Source organism: Cydia strobilella, chromosome Z (assembly GCF_947568885.1).
Source record: "Cydia strobilella chromosome Z, ilCydStro3.1, whole genome shotgun sequence".
NCBI classification, from domain to species: Eukaryota; Metazoa; Arthropoda; class Insecta; order Lepidoptera; family Tortricidae; genus Cydia; species Cydia strobilella.
In genome coordinates this window covers 31,326,432-31,349,067 of record NC_086068.1, presented here as the reverse complement: position 1 = coordinate 31,349,067, position 22,636 = coordinate 31,326,432, and the positions used below count along the sequence as shown (strand labels likewise).

Here is a 22,636-nt window from a genome sequence, read left to right as displayed (position 1 = left end):
CAATTGAAGAGCAAGATTGCATCTGGAGTCTAATTGTGTGGGGACTTTAGTATTTTAATCAGGAAAGAAACATAGGTACAGATATTAACAAAAGAAAAGAAATGGAATAAATACAGAACGATGAAAGTTATCTACATTGGAATTTAATTTTAGAATATTTTGTTCATATAAAATACCTGTAAATCTATTCTTATAAAACTAAGGTTATATTTAGATTGATGAAAGTGAAAATAGCAAAATAGATTGAAATTGAACAATAAAAATAAATTGAGTTATTAGTTAGTTAGTTATTAAGGAAATTAAATTGGTGGATAGTTAATAATAAAATAAGAATTTATTAAAAAAATATTGAACTAATTGAAATAGATCTTTCTGGAAAAAGGAGTGGGATAATTAAGGAAAGTTGTCGGGCAGATAACTAGAAAAAAAAAGATTTGTAAGAAAAAAAAATTAAAGTAGGAAATATTTTTTTTACCTCTGAGAAGGAAAATCTATTTTTTAATACAGTTGCTCAAAAAGTGGTACTTTTTGTGGCTGCGTAGCGTGTGAGAAGCTCAATTTCTCGAACTAGTGCTTTTTACTTTTTAGTTCCAAACTATACTTTCGAAACGCAGTAATTTTATATTAGATTTTTTACTTGGAAATTATGAAATTAAAAACGCTTACGAATACTAGGAGTATTTATTTAAAGTATTCATTAATATATAAATGACGAAAAAGTTAAGAATTTGCATTTTATAGCCTACTCTGTCTTAGGTATCTATGTATGAAATATTTACTTTCCTAAAAATCGTTCTTTGATTTGGCTGAATGATACAAGCATATGCCTAGAAAAAAAAGTTTAAAAGCAAATCAGCCCGCCCTTTTGAAATAACTTCAAACATTATTTAAACACATTAACGCATATAAAGTCCAGGCTTAAACAAGTTTGGGAATATGCCGAGAGATATCGCTCAGTACTTAAATTTGCCTGATGCAAATCTTTACACCGGACATGCATTTAGGAGAACCTCTGCTACATTACTTGCCGACTCAGGAGCAGACATAACAACTTTGAAGAGGCATGGAGGTTGGCGGTCAAGTAATGTAGCAGAAGGATACATAGAAAACTCCATTGATAACAAATTAAAAATTGGAAAACAAATTGCAAAATCAATTAATGTAAAGTCGCAAGAGTCCACAAAATTTTCGTCATCCACATTCCAATCTGGTCTTAATGTACCTGTTAATACTGAACCTCAACCAGGACCGTCACATGCTAACAACACTTCGGTTACACCCAGCCCTGTTAACCAACCAGGACCGTCACGTGCCAACAACACTTGGATTACACATAGCCCCTCTAACTTTGACCCACAGGAATTATCACAACAGCAGGAACCTGAAAATACACCATGCCTGACTAGTCAGACACTTAATTTACATGGAAGAACTCACAACATAACTATGAACTGCACTAATTGTACCATTAACTATAATTATTACTGAAAATAAAATATTACAAATACATACATACAAATATATATTTTTTTAATTCTCATTTAATCACAAAAGCAAGTAATTCTTCTTAGACCTCATTTGATATAGTTCTCTTTTCGTAATGTTAAACATAATCATCATTTCTTCTAAACATGGTCATCAACGTGGCACTTGAGCAGCAGTTGTAGGTACATAGTAATTGACTGGTTGACTTCCTAGGAGCCGCTTTGAGTGAATATTATCCTTCCGCCAATTTGTTAGGGACCTGCAAAATGTTAATAATTTAGTAACATTTATAGATTTCACCTGCTTCTTGTTCAAAAAATAACCTTAAACATAACTAATAATGTGATTTAATGTTTCTTTTACCTCTAATTATCCTTGATAGTCTTCAAATATTCAAACAATTCATGATATTTTAGTTGTAAACGTGTCCTTGGTCACATGTCGCAGATCACAAATTTGGCACTAAAACTCTTGTATCTGTTTCTGTTTGTTGATACTGTAATGTCTTGTACTTCTGTTTTGATAATGTTAAAGGTTCTAATTAATGTCGTTTCAGTATTATAATTATCTGCATTGGGCTGTGGCAAGCTAAATATTATCCTTATGAATACTGCCAGTGTCAACTGCCAAGTGTCAATTTAGTTTCTCAACTCGAGGCCGATGGCGCTGATTCCAATAGTATGCTGTCACTGTCAGTGTCATTTGTAAAGTATGGGTTCGTTCAAAAATAACTTCGAAGCAAGCATATTTTATCGCAATGATATATTAATTTATTATTTTTTCGCAATTGTATTAAAAAACGTCGTTTACAACACGTGTGAAATGTCTTTCAGCTCGTGGCAAGATACCTTGGTACTAGTGGTAAAAAGACATTCTTTTCACACTAGTTGTAAAATGTACTATTAAATATCTCGTTCTGGTTCCTGAAATTAATAGAATATTTAGAACAGGGATGCATACATAAGGTATAAAAATAAAAGAAAGGTCAAAGTTATGATAAAGGGAATAAATATATTACCTCGTGGTCATGTAACACGTTAGTTAGTTAGTTTTGCTGGGCATTTTCCGCAACTCGACATCCAATGTGCCTATTTTGCGTGAAACGAGGTAGCGCTACTCTAACCACCCCAGCTCCTCCACGAAGCCTAGCAAGGTCTTCAGGTTGCTAGTTGCTTCCTTTAGTGTGCATGGATTTCCTAGGTATTTGCTCCTATATACTTCTACCTGTTTACAGTCTAGGAGAATATGTTTTGTTGTTTCTTCTTCTGCCATGCACGCTCTGCACATGGGGCTGTCCGTTTTACCCATGATATGTAGGTGTTTGTTTAGTGTGTTATGTCCTGTTATTAATCCTACTATTTTACGTAGTTGGCTTCTTGGTGTTTTCAGTAATATTTTGGTATGTTTGTGGTTCAGTTCCGGTAGAATTTCTTTGGTTTGCCTGCATGTCTTCATTTCATTCCAGTACTTGTTGTGCAGTTGTCTGTGATGTTGTTCTAGCTGGTTGTGTATGTAGGATATTGGTAGAGGCATAATTGGCTCGGGTCCATATGCCGGTGTTTCTGAACCTTTCCTGGCCAGTTCATCCGCTGCATCGTTTCCTCTTGATCCACTATGCCCCTTTATCCATTGTACTCTTACTTTGTTGCCTTCTTTGCTCACTTCAGTGAGGCTCCGATGGCATTCAAGTATAAGCTCTGAGGTAAGTTTGTCGCTGCATAGCGCTTGTAGTACCGATTTACTGTCTGACAGTATTAGTATGGTTTCGTGTTTCACTTGTCGTCTTGTAATAGCATTGCAAGCTTCTATTATTCCTACACATTCAGCTTGGAATACCGTATTGTGTTCACCAAGGGGTTTTGTGATGTGAATGTTCAGGTCCTCTGAGAAGACACCACATCCTGTCCCTTCGTTTGTTTTTGAGCCATCTGTGAATATTCTTAGGTTTGTTTGGTTTAGTCCTTCTTTCGGATCTTCTGTTAAGGATATGGCGTAATCTTTCCAGAAGATCATAGTTTTTGGTATTTTGTCGATAGGCGCTTCCAGCATGGGCATTTTTGAGATCGTATTTTCATAGATCTTCTTGTGCGATGAGCTGAAAGATGTCCATAGGTTTAGATTCTTCAAACGAAGAGCTGTGGCAGCCGCTTCTTTCTGTATGTACATGTGTAGTGGCAGGAGTCCTAGCATTATTTCTAGAGCTGCAGTCGGAGTAGTTCTCATGCAGCCCGTTGCAGCCACACATGCTAGTCTTTGTGTTTTATTTAGTTTGTCTATTACTGTGGTTAGCTGGGTGCGGGGCCACCATACAACCGCGCCGTAGCTGATCATTGGCATTATTACCATTTTGTACAGCCATAGTATAATGTGAGGGGCAAGTCCCCATCTTTTGCCTACCATCCTCCGGCATTGCCAAAAGGCTACTGTTGCTTTGTTCAGTTTATTGTCCAGGTGTTTGTTCCAGTTCAGTTTATCGTCCAGGATTATGCCTAGGTACTTTACATCCTTTGAAAGTGTCAGTTTTGTGCCAAAAAGTGTCGGCATTTCGTATGTATCCAGTTTTCGTTTATGGGTGAAGAGAATTGTGTCGGTCTTTTTTGGGTTTACCGATAGGTCATTCTCCTTGCACCATTTCTCTACTATCTTCAGTGCTGTCTGTGTGAGATCGCACAGTGTGTTTATTACTAGGCCGCTGATTAGTATTACTAAGTCATCTGCGTACCCTATGGTCATAAAATGTTTGTTGTTTAGTTTTGTTATCAAATCGTTTACAACCAGGTTCCAAAGCAATGGTGAGAGTACTCCTCCCTGGGGGCATCCTCTCATGACTAGTGCCTGGTGATTTTGATTTTCTGTTAGTCTTATTATTCTCTGTCTTAGCATGTTCATTATCCATTCGATTATGAGCGGGTTGGTTCCATGTCTATGTAATGCTTGTTGAATGCTGCTGAAATTGGTCTTGTCAAAGGCTCCCTCTATGTCGATGAAGGTGCCTAGACAGGAGTTTTTCCTCGCCAACGCATTCTCTATGTTGCTTACTACAGCGTGGAGAGCTGAGTCAGTTGATTTACCTTGACTGTAGGCGTGTTGGTTTGGATGAATTTCTATGTTTTTTAGAGCCGTGTCCTTCAGCTCTCTGTCACATAGTCTTTCTAGTGTTTTTAGCATGAAGGACGTAAGGCTGATAGGTCTAAAAGACTTAGGATCTGAATAATCGGTTTTTCCTGGTTTTGGTAGGAAAATCACTTTCACTTCCCTCCATTTCTGTGGTATATATCTAAAGGCTATACAGCTGCACAGTAGATTGGATAAATGTTTTATTAATGTATGTCCTCCCCACTTTAGTAGGGCTGGGTAGATTCCGTCCGTTCCCGGCGATTTAAAGTTATCGAAACTATTTACCGCCCAGGTCGTTTTGCTATGTTCTGTTATGCGTTCTGCTGTCTTCCATTCTCTTTCAGTTGGATTGTAGTTCATTGTATGTTGTTCTGGGTCTTGCTCATTTACTACCTTGCATCCTGGGAAGTGGGTCTCAACCAGTAGCCTTTCTGTCTCTGCTGGGCTGCTGGTGGTGCTATTATCCTGTCTCCTCAGGGTGCCCAGTAGTTGCCTTGGTTGGTCTGCAAGGATTTTCCTTGTTCTGTTTGCCTGTGTTACATTGGATATGTTGTCGCAGAAATTCCGCCATGTGGCTGATTTTCTGTATCTTAGCCTTTTCTTATAGTCTGTTTTAGCTGTTTTGTACTTATCCCAGTCCTCTTCAGCTCTTGTGTTCATTGCTCTGTTAAGTAACCTTCTCATTTTTGTTCTCATTCGGTCCAACTCCGGTCCCCACCAGCTGTTGTTGTTACTGCTTTTTCCTCTAGCTGATAAGGTCGATAGTGGACATGTGTTTTCGTAGCTATCGGTAATGTTTTTAATAAGTAAGTTTACCTGTTCCTCCAACTCCTTTGTATTGCTAGGTCTGTCTGTGTGTGTGTTATTGTCTAGTTTACCTTCCAGAAGTTCCTTGTACGCCGGTATGTCCGTGCGTCTCGGGTTTCTTCTAGTTGTGGTAGTGTGTGTGTCGGCTGTCAGGTCGTACCGAATCCATCTGTGGTCGGAGCAGGATAGCTCATCCGACACGTGCCAGTTGGATATGTGTTGAGCTGCCAGTCCTGTGCTTAGAGTAATGTCAATTATAGTATTGCATCTACGAGTGACAAAGGTTGGTTTGGATCCTGTGTTTAATATATCTAGGTTAGTTGACATAAGGTATTCAACAATATCGTTACCTCTTTTGTTGTTGGTTTCCATTCCCCATAGGTTGTGATGGCCGTTGCAGTCTGCAGATATGACCAGCTCGAGCCTTTCTCGTTCGCAGTAGCGTATGAGGTTGTTCATCTCCACTGGAGGTGGTTCGTCCTCCGCCGCCATGTAGGTGGACGCCAGGACTATCTCCGGTAGACTTGAGTTTTGTGTTCTGAGGAGTTTTATGGCACACACGTCTCTGGAACAGAATTGAGTTAGTGGTTGTGCCATTATGTTACGGGATATGTATATACAGGATCTTGGTTTGTAATGTGTATTATAAACTAAATTACCTCCGGTGTTACAAAGGCCGTTTATGCGTGTGTTCCTGATCCACGGCTCTTGAATCAGGGCTATGGATGTTGGGTTAACCTCCAGCCATCTTCGAAGTTGAGCCGTTGCAGATTCGCTGTGCTGGAGGTTAACCTGAAGGACCTTACAGTGGGAAGGCGCCATCGGGGGGTGTCCCTTCCGCCCTTCCCTTTAGGTCCAGGAGACTGATCCCCTTCGGTAGTCCATCCTCATCCTCCGAGTCCAGCAAAATGCCTTCCTCTATGTCTGAGGTGTGTTCGTTTGCGACATCGGTGTCCATGGCAGAGGGGGTATTCTTTGGTGATGATGTTGCGTTTTCTGCGGGTTTGTCCTCCCCTCCGTCTGTGTTCGCCTCTGTTGCGTTCTTCTCTGGTGGGGAATCTCTGAAGCGTCCTCCGCTGTGTTGGAAACGAATGTAGACTGTCCCACATAGGTAGTTCAGTCTCCTTCCCTTTTCCATCACTGTAGGGACAACGTCTTCAGGTATTCCCACCAGGAGTAGGGTACAGGCCCTTTTCTTTAGGGGGATCGCCTGGTGTAGTGTCCACTTCCTCACCATGGCCCACGGGTTCTGGAAGTTGAGGACCCTTCCTACCTTGGTGAGGTTGTCTTCCAGGGACGGGATCAGAATACCGCACCTTGTGTTCCGGACCATCTCGTCCTCCCTCTTCCCAACGAGACGGTCTCCGTTCTGAAGGGTGGCCGACTCCAACCATTTCATCAGCCATGCCTTGGTGTTCGCGTCCTGGCACCACAGCTTCAGGTACCCATCCACTAAACTGGGTCTACCTGAGAACGCTGGGGCCTCCGCTACGGTGTCCAGATCGGTTTCTATGGCTGCCTGGAAGATGGCATCCCCGATCTTCTTCTCCACATCTGCTGCGTCTTGCTGCGTCAGTCTGCCCGTGCGATCGTTGGTGATCGCCACCGTCAGGTCTGTCGCTGCTGCCGCCGCATAGGAGGAGGGTGGTTCTTTGTTGCCCGAGGCGTCCGTCCGCTGTTTTTTGTGGTCGCCTCTTGGGGATATGGTTTCGTCCAGGCGTGCCCTCTTGGCTTTCCCTTCTGGTTTGTTCTTAGCCTGGGTTTGTTCCGCAGGGGTCGTCGCTCCTTCGGCCCGTCCCTCCGGGGCGTCAACCTCCTGTTTGTCTCCAGAGGGGCGGCTTTCTGCTTCTCTTCGCTTTTGGAGCCGCTGCCTCTTCCTCTGCGAAAGTTTTAGTGAAACAGTTTCACCACCACAAAGAAATTATTGTAAAGCTGATTTCCCTCTTTTGTATGCTGAAATAGCTATCAATCGATGGGACGATACCTATTCTCATAATAATATCAATGATGCAGTCTCTGCTTTTTATAGTGCGCTCAACAGAAATATTGCCAATGCAGTGCCTTTTAAGGTACGTAAAATACATAAAACCCGATACCCGTTATGGTTCTCCCCAGAAACTATCAAAATGAATAAGCTAAAAAATCATTATCACAAATTGTATAAACAAAGTAACTATCAAATTAATGATCTGAATTATAGTTTATTTACATATTACAGACGACAAACAAAAATACTGTCAGAACAGGATTTCAAGATATATAATAAACGCGTCCAAATGAACATTAAGCAAGACGTTACATCATTTTGGTCCTATGTTAAAAGCAACCGGGTAAATAACGAGCAAGCCACTTTTGGTGATTTAACTTCAGCTCAAATTGCCGAACAATTTTCAAAGTATTTTAGTAGTGTATTTCTACCAGACTCTCCCATATTAAATGTTCATAATGCAAGTCAACACTGGGATCCGTCACATCACCTTATTTCCATTGACCACATTAATGAAAATGATGTACGTACAGCTATAAAGCGACTGGCTCCCAAGACCACGCAAGGCCCAGACTCCATTCCACAGTATCTCGTGCGTGACTGCTGCGAAGCTTTCGTGAAACCATTATTATTCATTTTTAATTTAGCCATTAAAACACACACTTATCCATCTAGCTGGAAAATCTCAAAAGTTCTCCCAATTCATAAAACTGGTTCTAAATCGGATTTTAAAAACTATCGACCAATTGCCATTCTTTCTGTGTTTGGTAAAGTATTTGAAAGTATTCTATATAAAAAAATTTATCAACAATTAAAGGGATGGTTTACTGACTCCCAGCATGGTTTTATACATAACAGATCCACCAGTTCTAATCTCCTCAATATTGTAACGTACACAGCCCACCATTTGGATGACAGAAAACAAGTCGACGTTATATATTTAGATTTTGAAAAGGCTTTTGACAGGATTGATTGTGATATTTTACTACAAAAAATGGCCAAGTCAGGTTTTTCCGAAATACTGTTAAAGTTCTTCGCTAATTATCTTTCAGATCGAAAACAATATGTCATGTATAACGCAGCCAAATCCGAAACATACTCCGTCTCCTCTGGTATAGGTCAAGGAAGCAGTCTTGGTCCGCTATTATTTCTAATAACTATAAATGATCTCCCGGATTACATTAAGCATTCGTTAATACTGATGTTTGCTGATGATGTTAAGCTCGCTTTGCCTATACACGATCAATCTGACATTATCAAGCTCCAAACAGATATTGATAGCGTGTACCAATGGGGTGTACGTAATAGTTTACATTTAAATACAAGCAAATGTGCAGTCATGACCTACTCAAAGACGCCACACACCATGGATCGATCTTATACATTGAATGGTGAAAACCTGCAAAGCGTTAAAGATATGCGTGACCTCGGTACATCTTTTGATTCAGAAATATCATTCAGTCAACATATAATTAAAATTTGCAAAAGAGCGAGAAAAGCCCTCGGCTTTGTTATGCGCCAGTCAAAACACTTTAATATTTGTCATGTCATTACATTATTATATAATGCATTTGTACGTAGCCTACTGGAAACTAACTGTATTGTATGGAACCCGCACGAAAAAAAATACATTCTTCTTATTGAAAAAATCCAAAAGTCATTTATTAGGTATCTCTACTGGAAAACACATGGGTACTATCCCTACATGTATCCCACGCCGTTTGTATTGGGAATGGTCTCATATCAAAGACTTGAAGTACGAAGGCAGCTTGCAACAGTAAAATACTTTTTTAGAGTAATACGTGGATCAATAGTTAATCCATTGCTACTAGAATATGTTCATTTTAAGGTACCGACACCATTCGTTAGAGCTACTCTCAGACCTCGCATTTCACCAATGTTCGTAATTCCTAAGACCAGCACAATGACACTAGTCACTAGTCCTCTATTTATCGCACTTAACCATATTAATAACATAATTTTACATAATCCCACTCTTGACATATTCTCGCAATCAGAACCGAAATTCCTAGCCACAGCAGCCCGCTACCTAGAATCAATATCCACGCCCACAACTATTAATATTAATTAATTTAGTGATAAGCATATTATTTTAGTTTTAAGTACATATATGTTTATAACCCATAACTTGCATGTTTGGTTTAACTGTAAATGTAAAGTTGGTTAATAAATAAAATAAAATAAAATAAAATAAGTTTTTTCCGCATAGGTGCGTCTTCTTCGGTCTGGGCAGGCTTCCCTCTTGGTTTGCACCTGATCTCCCAGCCGGGATCTATGACCTGCTTTGAGGGTTCAACAGATGTCGTCCCACTCTCCGCCGCCATCGTTTTTTCCGTCGAGGGTCCAGCTGTTGAAAGTTCCATCGTCTCTGGCTTAGTCACCTGGGCCGGGGTTCCGATAGGTACCCCGGCTTTCAGTGGCCTCTCCAGCTTCGATGGCTCCTTCTCGGCCTTCCCACTCTCTGTTAGTTTCGCCCCCCTTAGTGCTTCAGCATTTGCCGTCTCATCTAAGGAGGTCGTTCGTTTTGTTTGTTTTTTTTTTAAAGATTTTATTTTGTTGCTCTCCATATAGTTCCCACGAGTAGCTAGGGATATAAGGGTCAGTACTACGCAGAGCCCCGCTTCCGTAGACAAGGCTATATACAACGGGTTTCGCCCGGTACCCGAGACCTATCGTTCGCGACTGAGCGCCCTCTCAGCCATGCATCCATCGGCACGATGAGTTACACCTTGGATTAGGGTTTTTGAGTCGAGGTTGTCTCCTCCAGGAAGGGGTTAAAGGGGGGTTAGGGGAAGTGTAAGGAGAAGTGACACGGGAAATTTTGACAGGAGATGACAGGAAATGACTTTTTGGAGCATGGGATTTAAAGCCTGGTTCACACCTGTCCTCCGCGCCGCGCCGCGCCGCGCCGCGGCGCACACCGGCCCCACACACCCAACGCGATCGCGCCCACATCTGTCCGACGCAGCGTGCATCAGACAAATGCGTACGCAACCACAACCAATGCACGAGACCGATACGCGCCACGACACAACACAACACGACACGTCAGACAAATGTGAACCCGGCTTAAGACAGGAAATCTAGGGTAAAGCGGGATTTACATTACGAGACCAGCGGCGCGAAACCAATGCCGCGGCAGCAGTTCCACCAACAGTCCCACGCGCAGCTCAAACACCCTTCGCAATGCATGCATTAATTACGAAATGCATGCATTATGAAGGAATCAAAATCACACGTGCAACCGTTGGCAAAAACCACCGCCACTACACCAATCCCACGCCACCAATCCCGCAATGCAAATCCCGCTTCAGGAAAAGGAACACCTGGCGGGTGGGGATGCCACATCTCTTGGCGTGGCCCACACCAGGCGAGGCCCTCATACTCTGCTACTAGTGGTCCGGGGTATGTTGGTAAACATAGCGACGCCCGTAACGACCACTAGCATTGCCCGGGGGGGACGACTGGGACGTGTATGATGGACTTGAGGAGTTGGCCAATAGCCCAGCGTCGCATACCTGGGCGTACCTACTCCCCCTCCCCCCCAGCACCTTTTAAGATTAAAGCACTCCGTGGTCGACCATCGCAGTCTGGTTTTGTACAAACAGTTAAGAGAAATATTTTAGTCAAAGATGAAAAATCTGACAGTGATATTTCTTGTTTTGAAAGTGGTCGCTCATCACAATTTATAACTACATCATCATCAAGGGTTACTGATTCTGATACTAATGTTACAGATACCAATGAGAATATTGAGAAATTGCAGTGTCTCAAGATCACTATGAGTTTAATTTCTAAGAAACCTCTATTGTATACAGGTATTTCCAAGGGATGCTACTATTTAATTCAGTTGATGCATAAAATAACAGGTATAAAAGTAGAACACATCTTGCTATGCTTGAAAAAAATTAGATTAAATACCACCTTTTCTGAACTAGAAGATAATTTTGGAATGTCATTATCTTATGCTAGTAAAATATTTTTACAAAATGTACCTATAATAAGTAGTTGTTTGAGACCATTTATTGTACAATTAGATGACAGGTTAATAAGGAAAAATCTTCCAATTGCGTTTAGACATAATTATTATAATGTAAGCTGTATCATTGATTGTCTAGAAATTGATATACAAAAATCATCAAAGTCTCTTTATCAGGCAAGTTCCTGGTCAGAGTACAAAAAGGGAAATACTGCAAAGTACTTAATATCATGTACACCTAATGGGCTAGTTAACTACATTTCTCAAGGGTTCGGGGGAAGAACAAGTGATATTGCTATAGTAGAAAACTGTAACTTTTTAGATGGATTACAGCCGGGAACTGTTATCTTAGCTGACAGAGGCTTCAAACATTTGGAACAGATACTTCATCAAAAGGGTATTAAACTATTAAGGCCACCCAGTGTAAGTGGTGGTGCAAAGCTATCAAAAGCTGAAGTCCGCCTAACTAAAATAATTGCTAGCTTGCGAATTCATATTGAAAGAGTAATAAGGCGATTAAGAGAATTCCATATGCTAAAGCAACATTCAGTGATAAATACTAATACTCTTCGGCTACTAGATCATGCCGTTATTATTGCATGTGGTCTAATTAATTTGCAGGATTCGCTTATAAGATAATGTTACTAATTTACTAACTACGTTGTAACTTGTAAATAAAAACAAAAACGATCTGGATGTTTTTATTTTATTTAAACTTCAACATTTATTCAGCAAATAGGCTACAAGAACACTTTTACACGTCAACATTGAATTTTCATACAAGCAAATAAAAATCTAAAATTATTTAGTTGTAAATGTCTTGAGTGTCAGAACTGTAACATTATATAGGGTAAGACCTCCAGTGAATGAACACTTAAGCAATTATCTAAGTTTGAAAAAATATTTCTCAGCATTCATTAATAATTGGAATAATTAATTGCAATCTAATCAATCGTCATTTAATAATTAAGAAAGTAATTTCTGCGATTTTTTATTACTTTCATAGTTTTTGTGCTATAGCATAATTAAATTTATCAAAAAGTACCCAAAAACCTAATGAATGAACATGAAAACTAGTGAATGAACACCGCAAAACCCAGTGAATGAACATAATTTAGGACTTTTCAATCAGCATTAAAAAGACAATTTTAAGACAAAACCCGTTTCCAGCTCTACTTTAGTAGGTATAGCGAAAGCGTTCACATCTTTTTATCCCCTACATATTGATTTTATTTATATTAGAATGTAATAAAATTATGGTAATTTACCAATAACACAGAAATCTGTTACATTTTAATAAGAAAAAGAGAATCAATCTTTAAAACAGGAAACACCGTGCATATTTTGATGAAAAAAGGTCAGGCTCAGCAAATAATGCTTAAAATAATAGGCTTTTCATTGCGTTGTTCGTGGTTACATTATTCATACATAGAATTAGTAGAAACCTAATAAATGAACAAACCAAATCTTGTACTGTTCATACATAGGCATGAAAAATCTAGTGAATGGACTATAGAAATTTGGTTTGTTCCAATACTGGCTAAATGAATCAGAATCGTTTTCTATGCAGAATCACAAAAAACAAGTTCAATACCATTTTGTTTACATATAAATTTAGAAAAAGAATGAAATCTAGACAACACCAGTAAATGAACACAGTGTTCATTTACTGGTTTTAGAACATTTGATAAGCCAGTAATGGAACTATAAAAAATAAAGACTTAATTGCCTAATACGCCGACAAAGTGTGCAAAAGAAGTGTGTGTGTGTGCGTGTGTGTGTGTGTGTGTGTGTGTGTGTGTGTGTGTGTGTGTGTGTGTGTGTGTGTGTGTGTGTGTGTGTGTGTGTGTGTGTGTGTGTGAAGAAGGTTTAACTCCTAATCTATCCAAATAACAAAACTTTGTACAGGTAAACATTAAATAAGCACTTCATATGTTGCTCCAAACGTAAACTGTTCTTATCTGGGATCTAATTTTTCCATATAAAACTTCAAAACCAAAAACACGTCGACTTCAAACGCCAGTCACATTCAAACTGGTCAAAATAGTAGATTGTGTCACAAGGGAGCAAAATGACATATTTACGGCGAAGGCTTAAATTGAATCCTGAACGAAGCGAAGGATTCTATAATTGAATCCTGAGCGTAGCGAGGGATTCTAAAATAGAATCCTGAGCGTAGTGAGGGATTCAAGTGTTAACGCTCAAGGTAGAAATAATTTTGCTACCATGTGACACATACTGTTTTTCACATCACCTATGAGGAAATTTTTATGTTCCAAAATATTATTTTAACCTAAAAATATTGTATACAAAAAAGAAAAAAAATCATGTCCTAGAACAGGAAAGTGCTACTTTGATCCCCCCTAGCAGGGAAGAAAAGTGCTACTTTGATCCCTCCTATAGGGGAAGAAAAAGCCTCTTTTCGAATAGGTGATGAGAAAATAAATTTATCATTTGTTTATAGGAAAAAAATACGACAAGTGGTAGAAATTGCTATATTTCTTATTTTAGACAAAAAACGTGAATTTGTTCATTCACTGGAGGGTTTACCTAGTTTATCAAATTATCCTTAGAGATGTATAGGGTCTCCAAGAGTCAAAATCCTGTATAATTAACACATTCATTAAGAGAAAAGAAACATACAAGAAGTGAATGAGGCGTCTCACTGTAATTATTACTAATTACAGTGGAAACTGGATAAGTGGAATCGCATGGGACCGGCTGTTTAGTTCCGCTTATCCAGGTTTTCCATTCATCCAGTTTTCCACTTAACCAGGTTCAAATAAAACGTTTTCTCACTTACAGAGGCTCTCACTAACAGAGGTTGTGGATGCTAGTAATGTCGCTTATAGAGGTCACGTATAGGTATGGTCAAATAAAAGATGAAAGACTTAAATAATCATATTTTATTAAATATGTATGTAGATATGTATTAACAACAAATAGGTAGGTATGTAATCCTGACTTTAAAAAAAGCAATACTGTAAATAATCCACAGTACTCGTGTACAAAAATAATATCTGTCCTTTGTTATGAAATAACTTACATTTAAACAAAATCACTCCTAATATTTATTTATGCAAGGGAAACCAGTATGGTTAAATAAATCAATGTATCGATTGTACTTTAATGAAAAAAAATCCGTCATTTTGGTTTGTATCCGCACCACGGCTAATAAAAACCAAACTGAACAATGTGTGATCTGATACAAAATACGTAGTTAAAACACGAACCATAATGTTAACGAAACAAACTAGCCTCCTTGTGACGTGACGGTTTATTAAAAATACAAATTTTATAACGCCGAGCTATTCCACTCATAGAGGTTTCGGAGACGGCTGCTTCCAGTTACAGAGGTAAAAATAAGAAATTTTCGAAAAAATGGATTCCGCTTATAGAGGTCCCAAAATTCCACTTATAGAGGTAATTCGTTGCCAAGGGACTGGAATCGAGAACTTTGGTCCACTTAAAGAGGTTTTCCACTAACCCAAGTTCCACTTATCCAGTTTCCACTGTATACTCAATAAATAAAGTTACTAAATATAATAGCACAAGTTAGCTTAAACCGACCAGTCTTCACAAACAGCGCCCGTTCACGAGTATGATGCGTATCTCAGCCATCATTCAGGAAAGTGGTGACCCGATCAATGATTTCATATTAATATATTGGTGCTTCGATACAAAACAGGATATATATTCGTTTTCCAGAAAATAACTAGTTTCTGTATTAAGTTATGAACATAGCCACTATCATATGTGACTTCAATGATTTCAACATTTTTCGTTGTTTCAAAATTGCTGTCTGCGACACAGAAATAACATTTCTTAATACCAGTTGCATACATTTGCATGTGCACCTGTGCCTTGCATTTTTCTGTTATCAAACCATTTTTTAAATATTTCTCCTTCAACTTTGCCTTTGTTGGGCATTTGATTTCAATTATGGCATCTTTCATTACACCATCAGGAGATGCTCCAATAATTGGGTATTCTTGGCACACATAGAACCCGCAAGAAGTAATTTTTCTTTTCAATTTATTGCTTACTGTCTTTTGGACGGAGTGTTCCAATTTCCTCCCCCTTTTCATAGCAGGTGTATCTGGGATTTTTGCACCCATTATAGCAGCTACTAAAGAGCCATCTGGTGTTTGGCACACACTAACCTCATGGGCCTTGGAGGCTGTGATACGACCATACCTCATTTCGTACCACATGCTGTTCTTGTTCTGACTCCTTGTTGCTTCCTCAATGGTATTAATTGCAGCTTCAGTGAATGTATACTTAAATTTTTCAATAACTTGGTCAACATCCTGTTCAATTTGTGGAGGTAGATCCATAAAAAGGCAGTGCAATGAATATTGCATCACGCCAGTATGGGTAAAATCATCCTGATATTTCAGCAGTTCACAATTTTCAATTTTTCGCTTTTTAGCTTCCACTATAAATTCAGTATAAAGTTCCGAAGAACTTTGTCTATGAGGTACCACTTTTTTAGCCATCTGCTGCACAGTAATGTACTTTAGGGTAGTCCCGACTCTAGATAAAGCAGGTTTCGTCCAATAACACTCGATGGAAGTGCATGCAGGTTCTTCGGAGCGACGATGAATCCACATTAAAAAAGCAACTGCGTGCTTGCATCCACCTGCTGAAGCAGTACAATCGTGGCATTGACAGCTTATAACTTTGCACTCATTTTCGTTTATAACCATTGTCACATTGTAAGCTTTGGACCTCACTTTAGTTTCTGGACACACTTTACATTTAATAGTACAAACACCATGCTCCCGATGAAGTTGTACATAGCCGATGGCATCATCTCCGTAGGACTCCCTTGCAGACCTGTGAAACAAAGTAAAAATTATGAAGACTATAATATAGGCACATAAAATAACCTAAATTGTCATTTTACGTATCATCGAAATCGAAATGTTCGTAAATAAACAATTTCTACATATACTCACACAGCTGTTTTTACATTTCTAAGTTCCGCAGCATAGTAATCCGGATTATCTTTAAAGAAAAGTGCAACCATTAATGCGTCTAAGTCTGGTAGGTTGCCGCTATCAGCTTTCACATATTTCGGCTCCATTTTGAGATTTTTATGAATATTGTGCCACTAGATATACTGATAAATCGGAATATATCAGAAAACTGTGGAACAATAACTAAAATTAACTAAATACAAATAAAACAGTTAAAACACTCAAGACAATCAACAATGTTTACCCGTGTGTGACGTCATCCGAGCGTTGACCAATCACAGAGCGTTCACGTCGCTGATGAAATTTCAAAAAATATTAAATTTTCTTTCGTTTATTTTTCAAAAAATAAACATAATTTACATCCAAATATAGTGAAATATACTTTATTAGTTTTTTATCTTTCAGGATGACAGCAATTCGTTATATATTTTTAATGTTGTCAAATACCCTATTGTAACTTCTTTTGAGAAATAAAGATCTTTAAACCGAAGATTAGAATCGTATACATTTATGAGACAAACAGTCAGCAGCAGAAGTTGCTAAGCGGGCGAGGTGTTCTAAATGATCTTGACGCGACTTTATTGTTAAGGAAATGAGAGCATGTCAAGGTAATTCTGAACACCTCGCCCGCTTAGCAACTTCTGCTGCTGACTGAACAAACAATATCAGCTGACACTAACTTGCATTTTTTCTAGCATGCCGGCATCGGCATGTTGCCAAGCGTTAATTTAAACGTAAACAAGTATTAGAGCATGCAAATAATACGATAACGTAACGCTGTGTCTCTCTATCACTCTTAGCATGTTGGCTATGCATCCAGAGATATTCATCAGATAAATTTTGCCGTTAGTTATTAAAAATTAACCCGATTGATAGATGGAGAGGGTTGCTTACAACCATGGAGTATTTATCTCATGTCTAACCGAAAAATTTATGTCACTGAGAAAGGTTTTCTGACAAAAAAACTAGAATCCCCAAAAAGATAGCATAAAAAGAAGTAAATAAATAGGTTATTACCATTATAACTTTATATTAATTAGACGAATTGAACAACATATAAAACAGGTTTAAAGATTGAATGCTCTGAATAAAAATTTTGCTGCTAAATAATTGTATTTCCATACCGCCTTTATTTACATTTACAAGCCTCATAATGGTACAGTCGACGTGTTTCTAAAACGCCTTTATTTACCAATGTATCATTTTGATGGCGCTACTCGATCCTTAGTACGCAGTCGTAGCCAGCTTCATTGGGCCCAAGTTGCATTTTGTGAAAGTTTTATGGGCCATTAGCAAAACGTGTCGCTTGAATTTACTAAGCGTTCCTTACATATTTGACGAAAAAGGTTAATTTACTTAACGTACGTTCATAGCAAGATATCGTGTAAAATATAATGTGTAAGTACAACATAAGACATGTACTTATAATTCCATATTGTGAGTTTTATGATACATAAAGTCAGGTAGTCCTGCACCTGGTTATAGCAGTCCCTACTATCCCCAGTAATTATAATATTGCGTGTGTAATATCTAATATAATTGTAGCCGACAGTTGCAGCCACAGGTGGAGAGAAGCAGAATAAGAACAACTAGGGATACTTTTTGAGGTAAGTGTTAGAGCGCATGGACATGCGTGTATCGCTCGGTGGCGTACAGGGAACTGACGTTGATTGGTCGATAGCCGATGCTCGTTGCACACATGTGCATGCTCTCGCGCACACAAGTACCTAAATATGATTTTTATAATATTAAATTAAAATGTATATTAATTACTGTTTTATGTTTCAGGTCCTACTCATTTCAGGTACAGTTTATTGTGTCGTCTAAAATAATTTTAATTTAAAGTATCATACACTTGCCATAATGCCATTTGATATACATATGTATGTCATTACATGCTATGCTGTATTTTTAGGGTTTCGTACCCAAAGGGTAAAAACGGGACCCTATTACTAAGACTCCGCTGTCTCTCTGACTGTCCGTCTGTCACCAGGCTGTATCTCATGAATCGTGATAGCTAGACAGTTGAAATTTTCACAGATCATGTATTTCTGTTGCCGCTATAACAACAAATACTAAAAACAGATAAAATAAATATTTAAGCGGGGCTCCCATACAACACACGTGTTTTTTTTTGCCGTTTTTTGCGGAATGGCAAGGAACCCCTCGTGCGCGAGTCCGACTTGCACTTGGCCGGTTTTTTATTAAACGTTGATTTTGTTATACAGGTGTTGAACAGTCTGTCGTCGTCGTCTGCCTTGTTTGGTGGTCTGTCGTGAACTGGGTCTGATTTTGTCATGTCTAATTTTGAATTTAAATGTCGGTCGTTCCAAATAATGTATGTCAGCCAGTAAGTCGGTCAGTCTACGTCAAGTCGCCACGGAGTTTAGAAGCCCCGACAGGTTGATTCAGAAGTTCACAACTCGTGATCAGAAATATGGATTTCTTACTCTGTACATGTACTATAAATACTTGTACGTAAGAATATTCAAACATCTTTAAATGCATTTTGTTATATAGTCAAACCAAATTGTCAGTAAATAAGAACAAAAAATACTATACTCATCCTTTTCTTTTGGGTGCTAGTATTAGTGTAAGACATTGATAGTATGATTCTCTTTGTCTATGTTTGAAATGAGACAGTCCTTTGACAAACTATAATTAATAAATAAAAATGAAATTTACCCTACTTAGAATTAGAATTATTTTATTAGTAAGCACAAACAAACGAGACATTACATAATATAAAAGAAAATATGGAAATGTTTCGTAGAGAAATATTTTAATTTCCCGAACGGTTCTTTTCCAGCAGTTTATTATCTACATTATTTACAATGTTTCGCACTTGACTATGTATAGTTTTGGGCATTTTTTGTAATTTATTGTTTAATATTCAACACTTAAGTATGATTCAAGTAAACCGCCACAATGACACTGACAACAGTGACAACCTATCATTAATATTATTGCCAGTGTAAGAAATCAGTTCCAATGAAATTCCGCAACATGGCGCATGATCATATATTACTGGTCAGGCTTTATAAGATTTGCTTATTAACAAGACAGCATCAGAGGAAGACGAACACTAACATAAAATAATCTTTTAATTTTTCGTAAGAAATAAAGAATGTTAATGCATTTTTGACCAGTTAGCCATCTCTTTAGGTGGTGAACAGGGGGTGGAAGTTTGTATGAGGAATTAATAAAAAGCAGATTGGATAAAAATAAGCTCTCTCGCGGGAAAAAGCTAGTCCTCTATAACAGTTAAATATAATATGGAATGAAGCAAAATAGGACTGAGAACCAAGTTTACTGAATACTTACAGTTAATCCTTGGAAACACGTTTAATTCACACCGTGTTAAGTGTAGGTTTGATGCTCGGCTAATTCTATGCAAATGGCGCGACGCGTTTTGTAGCTTTGAATATTCATGTCCTCTCAGCGTTACTATAGCAACGACCATCACGTTCGTCCTGCTGTCTAGTAAGTCTTATTTCAACCATTTGAGATATGAATTAGAGCATTTTAACGGAGTCAGACATCGATGAAGAAAAATTCAGTAAGACGGACTGCTCAATTAAACTTGTTGCTTCTGTGAGCTGTTACAGCAGACCACGCGAGTCGTCAACCGCCATGGCTCCGCCATTTGAAAAAAAAATTGAATCGAACAAAATATTCCTTATAATTATCGAAACTGTTGAAATTACAGGCCTAGCATGCGAGACGTGTGTACTAGTAGACCTTCACTGATTTGTTAACCGGACAAAAATTATATATTACTAGCTGTTGCCCGCGACTTCGTACGCGTGGATTTGTATGTTGGTGGTTATATATTCTACATGAGCATAATATAGAACATTATGCAGCAAAAGATATCAGTAGGGACGGTTAATCATTTGTTAATAATTATACAACGCATGAAATTTGTCTTTCACAAACTACGAAGTTTCAAGACCCTAACTGAAAAAAATTGTTCCCGATATAATCCCTCTCGACCCTCTTAGAAGATTTACAAGTCCACTATTAAAAAAAAAAACGCTCCCGAAACTATTAATACAAACTTTTCAAACACGGTGTAAGTAATCACTTTTCGTCTATTTTAATATAATGGCCTTTTTACCAAGTTTCAAGTTTGTAGCTTCAAAGACTTTTTAACCCCTTTAGGGGTTCAATTTTTAAGAACGTTTGTACGATTCGTGGGTTCGTTTTCACGATGAAAAAATAGCCAAACTAAAGAAACTACTTATATTTTTAAAGAGAGCGGTACATCCACAAAAAAACTAGCATAAAGGGACGTGCGGAGAGTGCAACAGCTTGTATTGACTGCTTTAAAATTGCTTTAGTGCGGTAAATTATCGGGGCCGCTCCCGCGCACCCCCGCCTTCCCCGTGCGTCCCCTAGCTTTAACAAACGTAAAACTGGTATTTAAAAAATATTGTCTTCGGTTACCGCGATAGTTACTCATGAAATAAAACTATGAAAACGGATTATGGTATTTAAAAACTTATATCTAATTGCGTCGCTCACATGCCCCACCCCAGTGCTGCCCTAGCAGCACTCTTCTCCTATAGGTATTCGAGCAACGCGTGCGGCGGATCTGGTTAGGACACCCGATTTCGTCCATATTTTAACCATTCTGGTTCGCCCGTCTCGTCCTGGTAATGTCTGTTCGATAATGCCTCGCGGCCAGATGTTACGGGGCCCATCACTGCCGTCTCAAGGAAAAAAACCATAACTGACAAAAAGTAAGTTTCGAGAAAAAGCCAAAAAACTTTGCGCTCCTGTTCAAATAGGTTAAATTCTAAGTACAAAGTTGAAACTTTTGTTAATGAACAGTAATAGTGTAGAATTTTTATGCATTATAAATTATTCGATTATCTATTTATTTAAATAAGTTATTTAGAAAAAATAGTTACTATCTCGTAAAACAAATAGAATAAAAATATCTTTACTAAGATCAAATGACATAAGTGCGTACTTATGTTTTTTGTGTTAGTTTTGCACTATGATGTCTAAGTAATAAAAGCACAAGTACACAGTTGTGCTTATGTTACTAATCGACCTAGAAGCTGAAAAAGCACAATTGGGTACTTTGTGGTTTTTTGCTTAGTTAAAGTAATCAAATTATGATTTTACAGTACATATGGTGCTACTTTTCTGCACTAGTGCGTAAATTAGCACATTTCGTAACTATGTCAAAAATTTAAACTGCCATATGTACTGTAAAACGTTGTACGATACACGTGCGAATAGGTAATTCGCAACTCGTGTCGATTTAAAACACTCCCTTCGGTCGTGTTTTAATTTATCGCCACTCGTTTCGAATTTCCTCTTTTACGCACTTGTATCGTAAATAACTATATCTCGTTAAAGGAATTCATAAAAATACGATGAGGAATCAAAATTATTTATTAAAGGAAAACAAATAAGATACTTTTAGAAATCTTTGAGTAATAATGTAACACAAAACTAAAATTAACCACAATTTGATTGCACTAAGTAATTACTAATTCTTTGAGATACCCTTAATAATAGTAATAATGTGTACATTATTATTATTATTATTACATTTTTCGTACATCTCACGGAAGTGTGGAGGTCGAGGCTTCCTTAACGCCAAAGATCTCCACAACCGCGTGGTGTGCAATCTCAGGAATTATTTCCTTAACAACGAGTGTGGGATGCATCGTGATGTGGTGGCAGTGGACAGGCACTTCACGCCGCTCTCCTTGGCAAACAAGAACTGGCACAAACCTGTGGTACAAAGTGCTGCGGGCCGCAAGGCGGTATGGGAGAGTAAGGTGCTACACGGGCGGTTCTACAAGGCCCTCACGGGACCCGATGTAGACCTGCTCGCGTCGGTGAACTGGTTACGATTCGGGGACCTCTTCGGAGAAACCGAGGGTTTTGCCTGTGCAATTGCGGACGAAGTTATGATGACGAACAACTATCGGAAATATATCCTGAAGGACGGTACGGTCGACATTTGTCGGGCATGCCGCCGTCCCGGAGAGTCACTCAGGCATATCATTTCCGGTTGTTCTCATCTTGCTAACGGCGAGTACAGACATAATCTCGTAGCCAGGATTATTCACCAGCAGCTTGCTCTTCTATACGGCCTTGTGGACTGCGAAGTACCGTACTACAAGTATTTACCTGTGCCAGTTCTCGAGAATGGTCGTGCCACGCTCTATTGGGATCGATCTATCATCACTGACAGGACTATTGTAGCCAATAAGCCTGACATTGTGATAATAA

At 38.6% G+C, this 22,636-nt stretch overlaps 3 protein-coding genes and 1 long non-coding RNA gene across 4 annotated transcripts in view; 2 read left to right on the top strand and 2 right to left on the bottom strand.

Annotated features, from left to right (window-relative positions):
• LOC134754504 (uncharacterized) overlaps positions 1 to 22,636 on the top strand; it is a 579,708-nt gene that overhangs the window by 374,515 nt on the left and 182,557 nt on the right. The gene's annotated exons all lie outside the window — the stretch shown is intronic.
• Positions 4,674 to 7,324, bottom strand: LOC134754766 (uncharacterized; the record flags this gene model as incomplete). Its single annotated transcript, XM_063691107.1, has 2 exons — positions 4,674 to 5,642; positions 5,760 to 7,324. A coding segment is annotated over one exon (1,113 nt), but the record flags the coding sequence as incomplete, so codon positions are not given.
• On the top strand, positions 11,167 to 12,035 carry LOC134754659 (uncharacterized). Its single transcript, XM_063690998.1, has one exon. The coding sequence runs from the start codon at positions 11,199 to 11,201 to the stop codon at positions 12,033 to 12,035; it is 837 nt and encodes a 278-aa protein (XP_063547068.1). The 5' UTR covers positions 11,167 to 11,198.
• On the bottom strand, positions 15,050 to 16,485 carry LOC134754765 (uncharacterized). The gene is made up of 2 exons (XM_063691106.1): positions 16,429 to 16,485; positions 15,050 to 16,288 (listed from the first exon to the last, which is right to left on the bottom strand). Exons 1-2 carry the CDS (start codon positions 16,483 to 16,485, stop codon positions 15,050 to 15,052), a joined length of 1,296 nt encoding a protein of 431 aa, XP_063547176.1.